Source organism: Poecilia reticulata, chromosome 7, assembly GCF_904066995.2.
Source record: "Poecilia reticulata chromosome 7, P_reticulata-male-v2, whole genome shotgun sequence".
Classification (NCBI taxonomy): domain Eukaryota; kingdom Metazoa; phylum Chordata; class Actinopteri; order Cyprinodontiformes; family Poeciliidae; genus Poecilia; species Poecilia reticulata.
This window is the reverse complement of record NC_088836.1, coordinates 33,166,287-33,181,644: the sequence shown is the minus strand read 5'-3', so window position 1 is coordinate 33,181,644 and position 15,358 is coordinate 33,166,287. Positions and strand designations below refer to the sequence as shown.

At 41.0% G+C, this 15,358-nt stretch overlaps 1 protein-coding gene across 1 annotated transcript; it reads right to left on the bottom strand.

Annotated features, from left to right (window-relative positions):
• Nucleotides 1-6,350: 6,350 nt before the first annotated feature.
• On the bottom strand, nucleotides 6,351-9,917 carry LOC103468088 (ladderlectin-like). The gene is made up of 7 exons (XM_081609370.1): nucleotides 9,759-9,917; nucleotides 9,595-9,660; nucleotides 9,431-9,449; nucleotides 8,465-8,559; nucleotides 8,124-8,258; nucleotides 7,493-7,601; nucleotides 6,351-6,566 (listed from the first exon to the last, which is right to left on the bottom strand). Exons 2-7 carry the CDS (start codon nucleotides 9,658-9,660, stop codon nucleotides 6,499-6,501), a joined length of 492 nt encoding a protein of 163 aa, XP_081465496.1. The 5' UTR covers nucleotides 9,759-9,917; the 3' UTR covers nucleotides 6,351-6,498.
• Between the last annotated feature and the right edge of the window lie 5,441 nt (nucleotides 9,918-15,358).

Here is a 15,358-nt window from a genome sequence, read left to right as displayed (position 1 = left end):
GATCTTCAATGGCTCGAGACTGTGCTGAGTGATTCTGAAGTTTGTGTGTCAAAAGCTGCAGCAGGAGATCGCTCAGATACAACATGCATAGAAAAGCCAAATATATAATGTATTCCAGGGGGCGCTGTAGAGTAATTAGGCCACGCTCACCAAAGATTATTGAGGATTCCTGTTGGGGGTCAGATAAGGATCGATCCCAGTGAGTTTGGTGGAGCTCAGCTGAATCTGTGGAATTTAGAGCCAAATGTACGACATTGGTGTCATTTGTGACTTTTCCACACCGCCACGCCGCCCACATCCTCCACCGAAGCGGGTCAGTTGGAAACCACATCATGTCAACATGTCTTCAGTTACTGGACACACTCTCATGTTGATTAGGCCAAAGGGATCAGATAAAGGTGAAATAGAAAATTTTGTTCTATTTTATTTTTAGCCTTATTCTGTCTTTGATGGAACTGATACTTTGTACCATTTATTTACTGATTATATTTGCTGTGTTTTGTAATTTCTGCAAGCCATGTTTTCCATTAAAGAAGTTTCCAGATAATGTTTAGATGTTTTCTCAGCTGTGATAGTATGAGACCTGAAGACATCTTGGGTAAAATGCTTGCGTTTCTTGATTGATTTTTTTACCCAGAATGCACATGGGCAAAAACCTTACAGGCATTGCTTCAAAGAATTCAACCTGGAATGCGGCATTCATAACAAACACGTGTGTTCATCTGCTCTACCGCTATCAAACAACCGTACTGATTAAATAACAATGGTTGAAGAAAATCCACATATAAACCGGAAAATACAAGATACTGGTATTGTTCAGGGGGCCAGACCAAATGTGGCTGTAGTTTGGGGACCACTGGATGACAATAAGGACCATCCACCAGAGAAAGAAGTTCCTATTTGACCAAAGAGAAAGAAGCAGGTGAAATATTTCCCAGGAAAAGTCAGTTTTGTGTTACTATTTTCTCCAGGTGGGACGGGACAGGTAAGTGCAGAAGAGGGAGCAGGAATCAACATTCGCCAGCTGAGTTAATAAGTTACGTTTTAGACAACTAAAAACTGGTGTTAAATCTATTTACTTATTAATAAACTTCTTAAGCCATAAGCCAGAGTATATGTAAGTGAAAAGATACTCATGTGCCTAAAACTATACATTAAATGATGCAATCTGAATAACAGTGGCAGTCTGTCTGAACTCCTGCCAGACAAATATTTGATCAGAATAATTTTGTTCAGCTTTAGTTATTATGCTACTTGTGTTAAGAAATAATTGTATTGCACTTAATAACAACCAGTCATGTTAACTAGACATTTGTCTGCCAGTCTACCATTCTGACAGTGTGCAGCAAAGGACATTTTTGGAATGGTATTTAAATAAATGCTGAATTATGATGACATTGTTTTTTGTTTTTGTTCTTTTTTTAAGTGACCACAATGAATTGAGTCATCACCGACTATGAGAATGTCCAGAAGAGATTCACCAAGTGTGAAGGCATGAAAAGGCTTTCACTATGATTAACTATTGCAAGAACAGCTGTAATTTCTAAGCATTTCTGGACACCTTCAAAGAGCTGCTTCCGGGAAATGAAGACAAGAAGAAGATCTCCTGTTTTCAGAGCATTACAGGAAGACTGTTACGAAGGAGATGGCTGACATAATCAGAGCAAAAAATTTTACTGTTGAAAGAACCTATTTTCTTAAGTTAAAGAATAAGTAATTCTGTTTTAGTTTATCAATTAGTATTTCAGAGTAACCATATACTGACCAGAAGATAAACCCTCTGTTTGAAGAACAAGTTATCTTTTGTTTTATTATGTACAAAGGGTTTATTCCAGCTATGATGGTAGTTATTAGTAGTTCAGTGTGTTTCACTTCACTTGAGGTAAAAGTTAATATTAATGACTATGTTAATATAGCACTTGACACTGTAGTAACACTTAATGACATCTTCATAACTGGTGCTACTTGTTCCACTTGATGTAAGAGGAATTATTAATGACTCTGTTTGACAGTGTAATAAAGCTTAATAAAATCATTATTGTTGGTCCTGCTTTATTTCAGGTAGGGGAAAATATTAATTATTGTTTTGTTAAAGCTTGTAACAGTGTAATAACACCTTATGGCATCATTATGACTACTATTATGACATTTATGACATAATGATTTTTGGTTAATGTCAAGTTGTCATAAAGACATTTTTGTCTAAGTTAATGAAAAGTTGTCATAAAAATGACATTTTTGTCTAGATCAGTGGTGCCCATGGTCAGTCCTTATGTTAGGTTCCAGGTGGTGGGGATTAGTTTTTCCTTTTCAGTTCTTCACCAGTCCACCAGAGGGAGCCATCGGGTCACTCTGCTGGAGAGGCGTGCCCGCAGACTCTCAACTATCCGCACCTGAGGGGAATCATCGTCTGGAGGAGTATATAACCAGCAGACAGCCAACACTTCCTTGCCAGAGTGTTTGCCAGTTTTTGGTACTCTAGCTCCTCAGCGTGCTTTGCCTAAATCTTCTTGTGTTTTGACCAGAGTTTGTTTAGGTTCTCACCCTACTCTTGTGACCTACCTTCAGGAACCCTTTGAGGCCCACCAGTCCAGGAGAAACCATCTGTGACGCCTCTGCTGCCGGCTCTGCTGCTCCCCTGTGGGGACACACCTGACCTGCCACCCTCCAACGCCTGGTCCTTCCCCAACCTGCCTCCATAGCTCTCTCCACTGTCTGGAACCCCGTTCCTCCACCCGTCATTCTCCACTGGTTTTCCAAGTAAGAACTGTACTCCCGGCCAGTGGTTATCTCCTTTTCCCACCCTCTGTGAAACCATTCTGACTTCTCTATTCCCTTGTGTGCAGACTCACCCGGACTCCGGCCCGCTGACCTCTCTAGTCGAGCTTCCTTGTTTGATTTTTTTGTATTTTACAATAAACACCCTTTACATCCATCTCTCTGAGTGTTTCTGCATGTGGGCTAAAAACATTAGACCAAGCATGACACCTTAAGGGCCGGTATCCTACATATTTTAGTTCTCTCCCTGGTTTAACGCACCTGGATCAAATGATGTCTCATTACAAAGCCTCAGAAGAACATTGACATGCTGAAAAGGTTGTTGGTACCACCAGAGAGAGATCTAAAACATGTAGGATGCCGGGCCTCGAGGATCGACTGGGCACCACTGATCTAGATTAATGTCAAGTTGTCATAAAGATATTTTGAATGTCAACTTTGTATTAAAAGTGTTATGATTTACTTTAACACACTTTATGACAGTCATAAATATTCATAAAGACTTACTCATGTTTATGACAGGTGTCATGTCAGACTTATTCACACCTCATCAAATAAAGTGTTACCAAAAACTGCTTCAGTAGAGATATGCAGATATCAGCAGAAATATTCTTTAAAGTCAGTAAAAACTGCAAAAATTGCAGTTACATGCACTTACATGCTGGAAAAATACCAGCATATAAGTGCACACATTGTTTGTTGGGAGCAGTGATGGCTATAAATTCCTATAGCTGCAGGTAGGAAGGATTTGTGATATCACTCCTTTCTGCAGTCTGTCACTGAGAGAGCTCTACAGTTCAGCAGCAGCTTCAAGCACCAATAGGGAGACTTTGTCCATTTTAGCCAGAGTTCTCCTGTCTCCCACCACCTGCACTGAATCAAGGAGGCCTCTTAGTAGAGTTGGACCAGCCATGAAGGACTGAATAACTATAACTATAGATTCAATGATATACTGTGCTAACCCTGGTCCCAGCAGCAGGAAGAGGAGGAGTTTCAGGAGCTCTTGGATGTCATAGATATCTTAAAACCCCACAACTAGGACAAACATCCTCTGTCATCCTCCATTTTGGATGGTGACACTAGAGAGACAGCGTGCTCACTGGCAGAGAGAAGTCTACTACATGTCCCTGGAGCTAAGGGTCCAAACATACAGGTTACTGTTGGTGCATCCAATACTTAATCCCAGCCAAAGGAATAAACCATCAGCCAGGTTTATGTAGGATTCTGCAGAAGGAACCATGGAATTACAGGTTCCCTGAAGTGTGCACAGCAGAGATGTGCACATATCAGCAAAAATGTAATTTAAAGTGAGAAAAACTCCATTGACCAAGGCTGGGCGCCTGCCAGCCAAATGCCTCTGATGACTTAAGCTGAGGAGGAGATTCTGGGTGTGTCGACATTCCTTTATTTGAAGCAGTCTATGTTCTGTGTTCTCTGTGTGTGGTTATATTCAGCTAAGCACACAGGGGTTCTGTAGGATTTTGGTCTGAGCGATGGGATTACCATGGCAGAAAGTTGATTCTCTGTCTGCTGAAAAATGTCTGTATTCATCAGTGGTGGTTTCGTTACTGTACTTAAGTACAATTTTCGTGTATCTGTACTTTACTTAAGTAGATTTAATAATGGGTACTTTCTACTTTTACTCCACTACATTTTACAGTAAGTATCTGTACTTTCTACTTCACTACATTTCTACAAAACTGTCGCGTTACTCGTTACATCCAAGTCGCATTGTGTTTTTTTTTTCGTTAAAATGTGAAGTTCAGGGACTTAAGGTGGCGCCGTAAAATCCAAGCAATAACGTGACTTACGTGTCTGTTGTCACCCATCGGCTCCACCTTTACTCGCACGGGGAGCTCCAAGACATGCGCAGTGGTTTCCTCTGAGCGTCAGTAATATAATAGTACGGAAGCGCTGCATAAATCATAAGATATGGCGACATGTAAAATCGCTTTCACAGACGGTGGGGACTTGGTCCAATTTTTAACGTCACTTGGAAGGAAAGCTCCAATTAGAAAGAAAGGTAAGCTCCGTGGATGTGATGCTAGCAAAGCTAGCTGTATTGACTGAGACACATGTTGCATCTGCGATGACTGACATGTCGCAGATATGGGACAACGCTGTGACCAAAGTGCAATATTGTAATATGACATTCATGGACGATCCGATTCTTCTGGACGGATCTTGACTAAGTCCTATAGTGCTGAAGCCTCAGTGAGAGCCGTTCTTTGTTCTTGTAATGCTCTGCGTAGACTGCAGTAGCTATTTTATTTCATTAAAATATTTTTATATTTAATTGGTGAATAAATAAAACAAGAACGTAAGAACGCAGAGCATGCTCATTGCTCTTTGTTTTCGTCACCTGTCATGGTGGCAGACGTTGCAGCAGGAGGGAGGATGAGAACAGTCACGGTGCTCCTCCTGCTTGGTTACTTCTTGCTTATTGGGCCTTGGACAGTGTTCATAGTTGAGCGTTGTTAATTTCTATGGGGTTTAATGGTGCAGACAATTATTATTTCTGACATTGGCAATATGGGCAACCGCCCAGGGTGTTATTTTTTTAGGGATGGCTGGAGACCTCTGTGGATTGTGGCACAGAGATGAAAGCAAAACAGAATGAAGAAGAGTTTGAATTGATACTTGTTAAATTTATTTCAGCTCTAAGTATTTAATATCTAGGTGTTTTTATGGGAAAGTGAATCTTTCAGATCAATTTGAGAAGCAGTTTTGATAGGTGCACTTAATTTTATTGTCATGTAGCACGGGGTGCTGGTTTTGATTTGGTCTTGGGTTCGGTGGTCTAGACTACAACTCTGCTACGTGGCTCCTTGGTTCCATGTCCTCCTCTGCCAGTTGGATTTCTTTCAAAATAAATTTGTGGCAAAAAAAGTGAAGTTCATGTTATGTTAGGACAGGAGACGAGATGTTTCCATCCCTGAAATTATGATGCATAGAATCACATATCTAAGTCTAAACTATGTTACAGAATAAACGCAATAAAAACATGCTTTATCTGTGGCATATGATCGGTACACTTAATCATATTAGTGATTAGGTAATGCATTCAGCAAGTACTTTTACTTTTAATACTTAAGTATTTTTAAAAACCAGTACTTTTTTACTTTTACTTAAGTAAAATGTTAATGTGGTACTTTGACTTTTACTTAAGTACATTTTTTGAGTACTTTCTCCACCACTGGTATTCATGTGTGATTTGGATCATCATCCTGCGGTGAGACCTAGTAACGACCCATCTGCAGTATTCTAGTCGAGGTCAACAGCTTTTAACTAAAGATGCTCTGGTATTTCAGAGGTTTATGATGACAAACATTCTTACCAGTTTTCATTAGGTTTAAAATAATTATGACACTAATGAATTTGTTCAAAACCAGGTGGTTCAGAGTTTGTGAAAACTTTATATTCAATAGATTTTTATTAGTTTACTGATGCACTGATATCCTGATGATTTTCAGCATAAAGTTATAGCTGAGATTTAGAACTATTACCAATTAGTTTATAAGCTGCTGCTTGAATGCAATGTTGACATATTTTAAATAAAAGAATAAAATCAATCAGATTTCAGAGAAATGTTTATTTAAGTGATCAAATGAAGTGAAATCAGCAGTGATGTCATCGAGGCTCAACATCCAGGGGGAAGTGACATCACCAGCAGGAAAGCCATATGGGCATTTCAGGTTTTTAGGCATAAGAAGAGAAAGTTTAGACGGGTATAACACAGATGAAGGGAAGCTTCGTGGCACAGATACTATCATTCACATATTCTTGTCCTGTAAAGAGACAAAGAGACAAATCCTGACTGCAAACCTTTGACATGATTTGATCCATTAAATAAAGCATGCAGGGCAGATGAAGTGTCTTGCCCAAGACACAATAGACATGAATGGAGTGGGGGTTCTGTGGAAATATTATAGAATTATTTTTGTTGAATGTTACATTGATGTATAATCATGAATTTGTCTTGATGAGTTACAAGGAGACTACAAGTGGGGTCTTGCTTTGTTCTGCGATCCCTGCCCTTTGGTGAGTCTGGCCTTTGACAGCCTTTAAGATGGATTTTCATAGGGAAGTGATAACGGCGCCCTCCAGACTTAACCAGGCTAGAAAACAGGAACTAAAATGTGGATCAAAGAGGAGATGAACCAAATGGTCGATAACTTCATAACTTTGTCCCAGGAAATGTGGTAACTGAGCAGAAATTTTTACTTTGAAGTGGTCATCTGTAGCCCAATGAAACTTTTTATGACTACTGCCCTTAAAACAAAGGGCTGAATGCGCTCTTAGTTATGGGGGGCAGGCCACAAAGCGGAGCAGGACAGTCACTCAGGGGCTGCATAGTAGGAGACAGACAAAGGACTTCTGATTTCACTGGGATTGCCTTTGGATAACGGTACGCATGTTTGATGCTTAAGTGGATCTCCAAGATATATCTTGTACTTTTAATAAACTTTGGTTGATTTTAACTCATTGACTCTTCTGGAATCTCCTGCATCAGCAAGCTTCAACTGGACACTTGAAAGTCTCCAACAGTTCAAACCCACCAACTACCCACTGTAATTGGTGGGTTCAAACCAGGAACCCACCAATTACAGGACAAACTCCTACCTACTAAGCCACCAGATACAAAGATATTATAAAAACATACATTTAAACAAAATTATTGAATTACAGATTGCGTAACTCCAGTAACAAATACCATATAAGTTGATGTCCATGCAGTGTTCGTCTTTACCACTGCTTGGCTCACCGGCATGCCAGTTAGTAAAAGTAAACTTGGAACCGTCACTCCACAACCAGGTGCCTTCCTGAAAGAACATCTTAGTTTTAAGCTCCTTTACAAACAAATCACACAGAACCAACCTAGACTTCAGTCACTCATTGTAGAAAATTTGAACTGTGTTTGGATCATTTCTATTTAAAACCCTCATCTGGTCAGAGCAGCCGGTGGAAAAACAGAAGCAGGTTCTGGTTCTGTTGGAGGTCTCCTCTCATTCCTCTCCACTGTTGCCACATGCTTCCTCAGCATGAGGGAGTTTAGCATAGTCAGTTATTCAGTACAACAACCTGGGATTCCTGAGATAACTGTTGACCAATTGATATTCTAATCTGCAGTAACTGCATCGTGTTAAAACCAGGATCAACTGGAATGTCTTTGACTGAACTGACCACTTTATTAGGAACACCTGTTCAATTCAGTTCATTTATAAAATGCCAATTAACAACAACAAATGTCGTCTCAAATCATTTACACAAAGTGCCATCAGAAATGCATATTGACATAAAAAGTGATCAACCAAACAGAGTTATTTGTGCTTTTAAAAGCTCACCTCTGCTGAATCATAACCGCCAACCCAAACTGGTGTGTCTTTTCCAGTTGCTTTTTTGACAAGCTCTCTGAGGAAAATGTACTCCTCTGTACTGTGGTATGAGGCCAGATGTGAATCCAATAAGAGGCAATGTTTCTGAAAAAGACAACAGTGGTTTAAACTTCCCTCTGTGCAGTGAGACAGTTGGTGCAGCTGAATATCGACCTTTAGAAATTATGGTTCTATTTTTTTTTAATAAGTTTCTGTAACCTTGTTGTTGGTGAATTTTATTATCTTGTATCAATAAATGTACATTTCCTTTGAATGTAGGAAATCTGCTGTGACCATCACATCTGCTGTACCTCTGCTGTACCCCAGGACATTTGATAAGGCACAACCATGAAACAGCGACGATCAAACCAACTCCAGCCTGCAGGGCAGTCAAGTTCTGTGGGAGCTGGGAAATATGAAGAAAAAGGGTAAATACGTCCATCCGATAATCAGTATCATTTTAACACCAAACACAGTCCAGAAGTTCAGCTGCATCAGACATTATTGTGAGGATTTGAGTTTTTCTGTGTGTTTATTTGGGCTTCTGTGTCCACTGAGTCTCCATGTTGTCATGTCTACCCTTTGATTGTTCTCAGCTGTGTCTAATTTCCCTGATTACCCTCTGTGTATTTAAACCCACCTGTGTTCCTTGTGTTTTTGGTGGGTCCTCCTCTTGACTAACCATCTTGTCCAGTCAGTCAGTCAGTCAGTCAGTCAGTCAGTCAGTCAGTCAGTCAGTCAGGTCCTTTGTATACCCAGTTGCTACCAGTAGAGAGCTTTAGCCTTCCGCTCATCTCTGTCCTGCCTCGATTTTGGACATTGTATTTTCTGGATTTTGTCATTAAATCATCATTTATTAATTCCTATCTGGATCCTCTGCATCAGCCTCATCACCTCTCAATTGCACCACTACATGACAATTATGGTCATCATAAAAGTTATTAGAAAATATATTCACATGAAAAGCCTCTTTAATGACACCTTTATTGGTTCTGATTCAGTTATTTTATTCAGACAATAATTTGACTTCTTAGTGTTTCTAGCTGCCTTCTGTAAAAACTACTGTGACCTATCTGCCTTGTAGGATGGGATGTTTCTATGCAATATATACTGACTAAACAATTTGTTAATTTACTTTATACAGAAATTAAGTCCAGTACTTGTGCTGAAAGGATGACCGAAAAGAGCAAAAGTTTCCTATCTTTTTAAAGAACTTCCCACAATGTACCTGTTGTCTTTTAGGTGTCAGAAACTCCAACAATAAAAGAAGCACGTACCTCTCAGTCGACATGTAGCCTGTGGAGGGAAAAACCCAAAGTTTCAGAACAAAACAAAGTTTTCTCATTGAACTTCAACCAAATAATGTCTCAGATTGCTCCATCTGATCTGCGTCAGTCAGCCAAAGCTCCCAACAGGGACGCACCAATCATTGTTTACTTACATCAACTCCATCCCAGAGTCCAAAGCTCACACCAAGAAGCAGAGTGAAGACAAGACCAGCAGCCATCTGTGGAAAGAGTCATTAGGAAAGTTCATAATTGGTATCACAAATCAACTCAACCAAGACGTAAAACATCATGATGAGCAGCAGGATTTAAATGTTACCTTGTTTTGATGATTAGTTGAAGAGTCTGTTCCAGCAGCAGTTTCTGGTCACAGGATGTCTCAGAGATGGAAACACAGACTTTATATACCTTCAGTTTATTTGTCTGTGAAGTGGACATCTTTGAGTAAGTCACTGTCTGTTCTCGTTTTGGAAACTTTTTTACAACGTGTTCAAATTGTTGCAGAATCTTCCAGGATTCGGCCAAGGACGTTTTCCTGGTAGCGTGAAGAGTTACGTAGCACAAGAACTGATTAGAACCGGACCAAACCGGCTGATGTTGCCACTTCAGCTTCTCTGTCCAGAACAGTTTCCTTGTATGGAATGTGCTCTCTGATAACAGACGTGTATTAAAAAAGGACGTATCTGTGAGATGTCGCTCTGCTTTCCCTGGCTCTGTTGGATTCAGTCTTTAAACTGACTGCCTTCAAATAAAACACCTGAAAGATAAAGTTGCAACTTTCTCAGTTCTTGAGTAGTTTCTCTACCTGTTTGATAAGGAAGTTCCACCACATTCTTGGTGTCAGAAGTGGGATCCGTCATGCCTGAAGGGCTCCGTGGCAGAGGACAAGAGCAGTCGGCCATCCTGAAGGCTAAAAACCAGCTTCAGTCCACATATGTTAAAAAGAGGGCAGGTTCTGGATCCTTCTCCAGATTTGTGTCTCAAGACATCCTGTCACAGAGGTCTAGAGATGATTCCTTTGGATTTGATGCTGGCTGCTCTGTGTTTTGCCTTTTTTTGGAAACAATTAGAAAGCTTCTGCAGTCTTGAGGATGTTCCAGTGCAGGGGCAGTGATGCGACTCTTTGACGGATCCTGTGCAGCTCTTGGAAACTGAAATTCCCTACACTCGCTGAAGGCAGTATTGACAAAAGTATAACGGTGCGGCGCAGGATGTGAAATGTTAAGCTGGTGCTACAGATCTGCAGTAGTTTCAGTCTAACAGAAGAGACTTGAGGTGAGAGGTGATTGATTGAAGCTGAATCATTTAAGAATAAAATCTGTTTCCATGGTAACGGCTTTTCTCAACAGGTCTCAGCATTTTTCTGCATAATTTCATGTCGATGCACTTTGCGCCGCATCAATGCTCGGAGATAGTGATGGCCCATCTGAATCCAGGCTTCGAGGTGCCGAGTAAAAAGGGGGCGTGTCAGATGAACAAAAGCCCTATTAGCCGTGCTGCTTCATGGGTTGTTGTCCATCTGGTCTCGCATCAGAGAAAAATATTTCTCTTCAGTGGCCAAAATAAAAGGAACATTGACCAACATATTTGATGTGCATTGGTGATGACCCATCAACATGTAATGTTTTTCTCAGTTGTCGATTATAGGTTGTTTTTTTAAAATGATTTTATATTTTTATAATTTTATGATTTTATGATGTAAATCTCTTTGAACTGTATTGTTGCTTAAATGTGCTACACAAATAAACCTGATTGTTTAAAATGGAGCCAGCAAGAGGAAACCCTCTGTCATCTGGGAATATTTAGAGATTATCCTCACAATAAAATTTTTCTTAGATAACAATAATTAACCCTCCAGCTCCCAATTTCTTACCTTCTGCAAAGTTCCACTATCATTTGTAGTCTGATTACCAAATATGTATCAGTCTTTCACAGCAGAAACGGATTTAATCCTGTTGCAGAACTAAAATTCAACATGTAGCCAAATATAAGGGATCAGAGCCAATTATAAATCCAAGAAAACCAATGCCCCAACAAGCACTGCACTCCCAAGACACTTAAACATCAAATGTCTTTATTGTCAAATCCGTCTGACATAAAAGAAAACCCAACACAACCACTGGCATTCAACATATACCAGGATTAGATTGACTACAAATCATTTTAATAATTAAATATAGTTTAATTGATTCAAACATGAGTTTGATGAAAACTTTGTGACAATATTGTATTTACTAATTTTTGGAAGTATGATCCAACTGAGTGACGAGGCTGTTACAGTTTCACCAGCAGATGTCACTAGTGAGCAATGAGTGACACATCGAGAAACGAACCTTTGGGCAAAGCAAAGGGTTGGAAAGCTTCATAGCTTCATGAGGCTTCATTTGTCCATCACTTCCACAAACCACCACAAAGCTGCAGCACACATGCTGTCCAGTTGGCCCTGAGATCAGTGTCCCACCTAGTGTTGTACTCTGCTCATCAAGAGGCAGAGTGGTACCAGCTGCATGAGCTCAGCAGCAGCTTGAAGTGGGGAACATTCATGCAGTCACCACTGCACGTAACCAGAGGGCTAAAAGGGGGTCAGTGATAAACTTGGGATGTTACAACATAATGTTTAAAGTACAGTGTAAAACATGCAAATGGTAGAAATCACCACAACACCCTCAAATAGAGCTGAGCCATGTGAGAACATTGTACTGCATGTTTCAAAAATGTCATGCGTGAGACCCCACATCCACATCCACCAGTTTAGCAGACAGAGCTCAAAGGTTTTATGTTTGTGAATGACTTTTCATTGACACACATGGGAAAGAGTTGCTTCAAGTAGAGTACAAACCAAACAAAACGCTGTCAGGTGTCCCTGTAAGGCTTTAGGGACTAAGAAGAAAACTGTTTCAGCGGGTAATGTTTTGTAAAGCTAATCCTGAAACTGTTGTGATCGTCACTCTTTACGGTTATGATGAGCTTTATTTAGCTCTTAATGCTGAACTGGTTCACCACTCCTGTTCCAGTAAGTTTGCTGTATATCAGGGTTAGGATCAGTGAGTTATTTCTAGTTCATAAAGCCAGTATGGCCAGCATGAGGAACCAGCAAAGAACATTAAAAACCAGTGACCTTTTCTACTGAGTGATAAGGAGAAAATGACATTGAATTCAATTTAATTCAAGGCTGCTAATGTGGCTTTAGTAGCTCTTTCATTTCGTGTCTGTTGAGTTTTTAATAAGAATCACAGAAACTATTCCGGTTGGTCGAGTTTATGGGACGAGTTTCTCAGATCTCCGCGCGGCCGTCTGACTAAGTGGACAAAGCATTTGATACGGTCTGATGCATTGTGTAACCAGAAAAATAATACTAAAAATAATGTAATAATATAAAATCAGCGTGATGCGTCACGGACAGAAGAGCGCGAAAGCTCCTCACCAGGCTGAACCTCTATGATCAGGTTAGCGCTAGTTTGTTAATTAATACACCGGCCAACCGGGAACACAAAAACTTTATCAGTGCAGGCAGAGCCGGGTGCTGAGCAACGTGTTGAGATGGAAAAGCTGCACAAAATTCTTAAGTTCACAACTATAAATCATTGTCACCGCTCGCTCAACGCACCTCTGAAAGCGCGACTACAAGTTATTCCTGCAGTTCATGTAGAGCTGCGCAACCAGAGCTAACCAGAGTGGTGTTTAAAGTCCTACCTTGATCAAAAAATCTGGAAAGAATCTTAATTCCTCACAGGGGGTTGATGTAAATATTCATACACGTCAGCCTGTGTCCAGTTTGAGTGAAAGGAACCGCGCAGGATCCGCGCTGAGGTAAACTTAATCCAGCTGCTATAGCGCGCGAGGCAATGCACAGAGGCGCCAGCGGTGTGATTGGTCCGGCTTTAAATGCATAAACTATAAACCTATCTTCTATAAACATATATTTTTTAAATAACAAACCAAAGAAAAAGAGGAAAAGACACATTAGGACAGATGGCAACATTCAGACAAAACAAAGGGGCAAAACAAAGACAGTCGACATTCCTTTATTTTGAAGCAGTCTATGTTCTGTGTTCTCTGTGTGGTTATATTCAGCTAAGCACACAGGGGTTCTGTAAGATTTTGGTCTGAGCGATGGGATTACCATGGTAGAAAGTTGGGTTCTGCTGACCTCCTAACCTCTCTCTGTGACCATCTGTTCATCATTATCTCCTCCCAAACTCTTTGAATTACCCAATAGACTCAGAGACAGAGGGTTTGGCCTTTTAAGGGTTTCTGTTATAAATATTGTTGAAAAAAATCAAGCACTCTACTGCTAAGATTTGTTCAAGAACTTTACAATGTATGGAGCTAAACAAGTTCATCCTGCTGCTGAGAATAAAGAACCTGTCTCCTCTGCAACATCTGATACGGATTCGGAGTTACCTAGCCCGAGAACATTTGGTAAGATGATGGTGTCAACTCCGTTAACAAATAAACATCTGCTTGCTGAAGACGAACCTACAATTGTATATGAGATCCCGATAGCAGTGAGACCAGATTTGGGTTCGGTAATTCACACACTGGCAAGCTCACCTTCATCACCTGATCCATCTACCTCAGAAACTGTGGATAAAAGAGAAATATTGACAAGTGGGACTTCTCTTCTATGCGAGACACCAATTTCCATCTGCGAGAATTCAAGGCCTGGAACGGGTGCCACCAAAAGATTGACATTTTTTTTTGTCTCGTGTGCAGATGCTGGTGCTCCAATCCGTCAAGGAAGACTGGTGTTTAAAACCTCATGGCCTTTGGGGCTCATGGCGTTATGTTTTCCGTTATGAGTCTGGAGTACTTTACCTGTACCAGCTGGACAAGGATGAGGAGCTTGCACCAATAACGAATACATACAGTCTCACCTATAATGATTGGGCAGTGCTAAGGCTTGCAATTCCTCGTGCCAATGAAAACATCAAATTGGCCTTGAAGCAAAATACAAGAGAAGATGAGGTTGACCCTCAATCTGCAAAGAAAACCAGAAAGCGGTGTTTCCCGACCGATACTGAAATTGGAAGGGGAGAAATTCTCTTCTGTGCAGTGTGGGAATCGAAAACTACTGAGTCTGGCCGCTGGTCCTTACGGGCAAGCAGACGGAAGGGAGACAGCACGAATTCCCCAGACCTGTTTGTGCTGGAGGCATTTAATCTAGATTGTGGTGTATTCAGAACCATGCTGGCTCTCCCATTTGATGCTTGGTCTGAGAAAATGGTGGAAGTCGGGGATCGAATTTCCGAACTGTTCCGAAAATCTCACTGCTGGCTTGATATTTTGTCAGTAAAAATAAACTCTGACATTTCCTGTCCAGTCTCTAAGGCGGATCCTTTTCTGAGAACCCGCCCACTACCCTATATAATGCGAGGTTTGCAGGGACTTCTGACACCAAACCTTTAGAATGGAAGAAGCAAGAAGCTATGAAGTATGGGGACCCTACTGGGATGAGGCCAGTTATTCGACAGAGAGCCTCTTCTGTCCTCCATCTCCTGGAAGCTACTACTACACGGATCCGTATCATCCGCCTACTCCTCTCTTACACTACTCATCGGAATCGTCTCCAGCACTCTCTCCTTCAAGTTTTCTGATACCAAGTACCCTAGCTGAAGAGGGTATCCCTCCAGCAGCAGCAGAGGACTCTGGAGATCCTGCTCCTAGCTACTCCCAACCTCCAGCATCAGCTGCAGAGGACTCTGGAGATCCTGCTACCAGCTCCTCCCAACCTCCGACTGCAAAGGACTCTGGAGATCCCACTGTAGAGGACCCTGGAGATCCTGCTCCTAGCAACTCCCTGCAAGAAGATTAAATTGACGGATGGATACCAAGTACCCTAATTGCTACCGTTAAACCAGCCTTACTGCATCTATTCAGTTTAATTTGCGTCAAGTATGTCAAGGAAACCTGCTACGG

Coding starts and splice junctions, on each gene's coding strand:
- LOC103468088 (XM_081609370.1), bottom strand. CDS start 9,660: ATGGCTGCTGGTCTTGTCTTCACTCTGCTTCTTGGTGTGAGCTTTGGA. Junction 8,259..8,464: donor TGTCCTGGGGTACAGCAGAG/GTACAGCAGATG, acceptor TGTCTTTTTCAG/AAACATTGCCTCTTATTGGA. Junction 6,567..7,492: donor CATGGACATCAACTTATATG/GTATTTGTTACT, acceptor GTCTCTTTACAG/GACAAGAATATGTGAATGAT.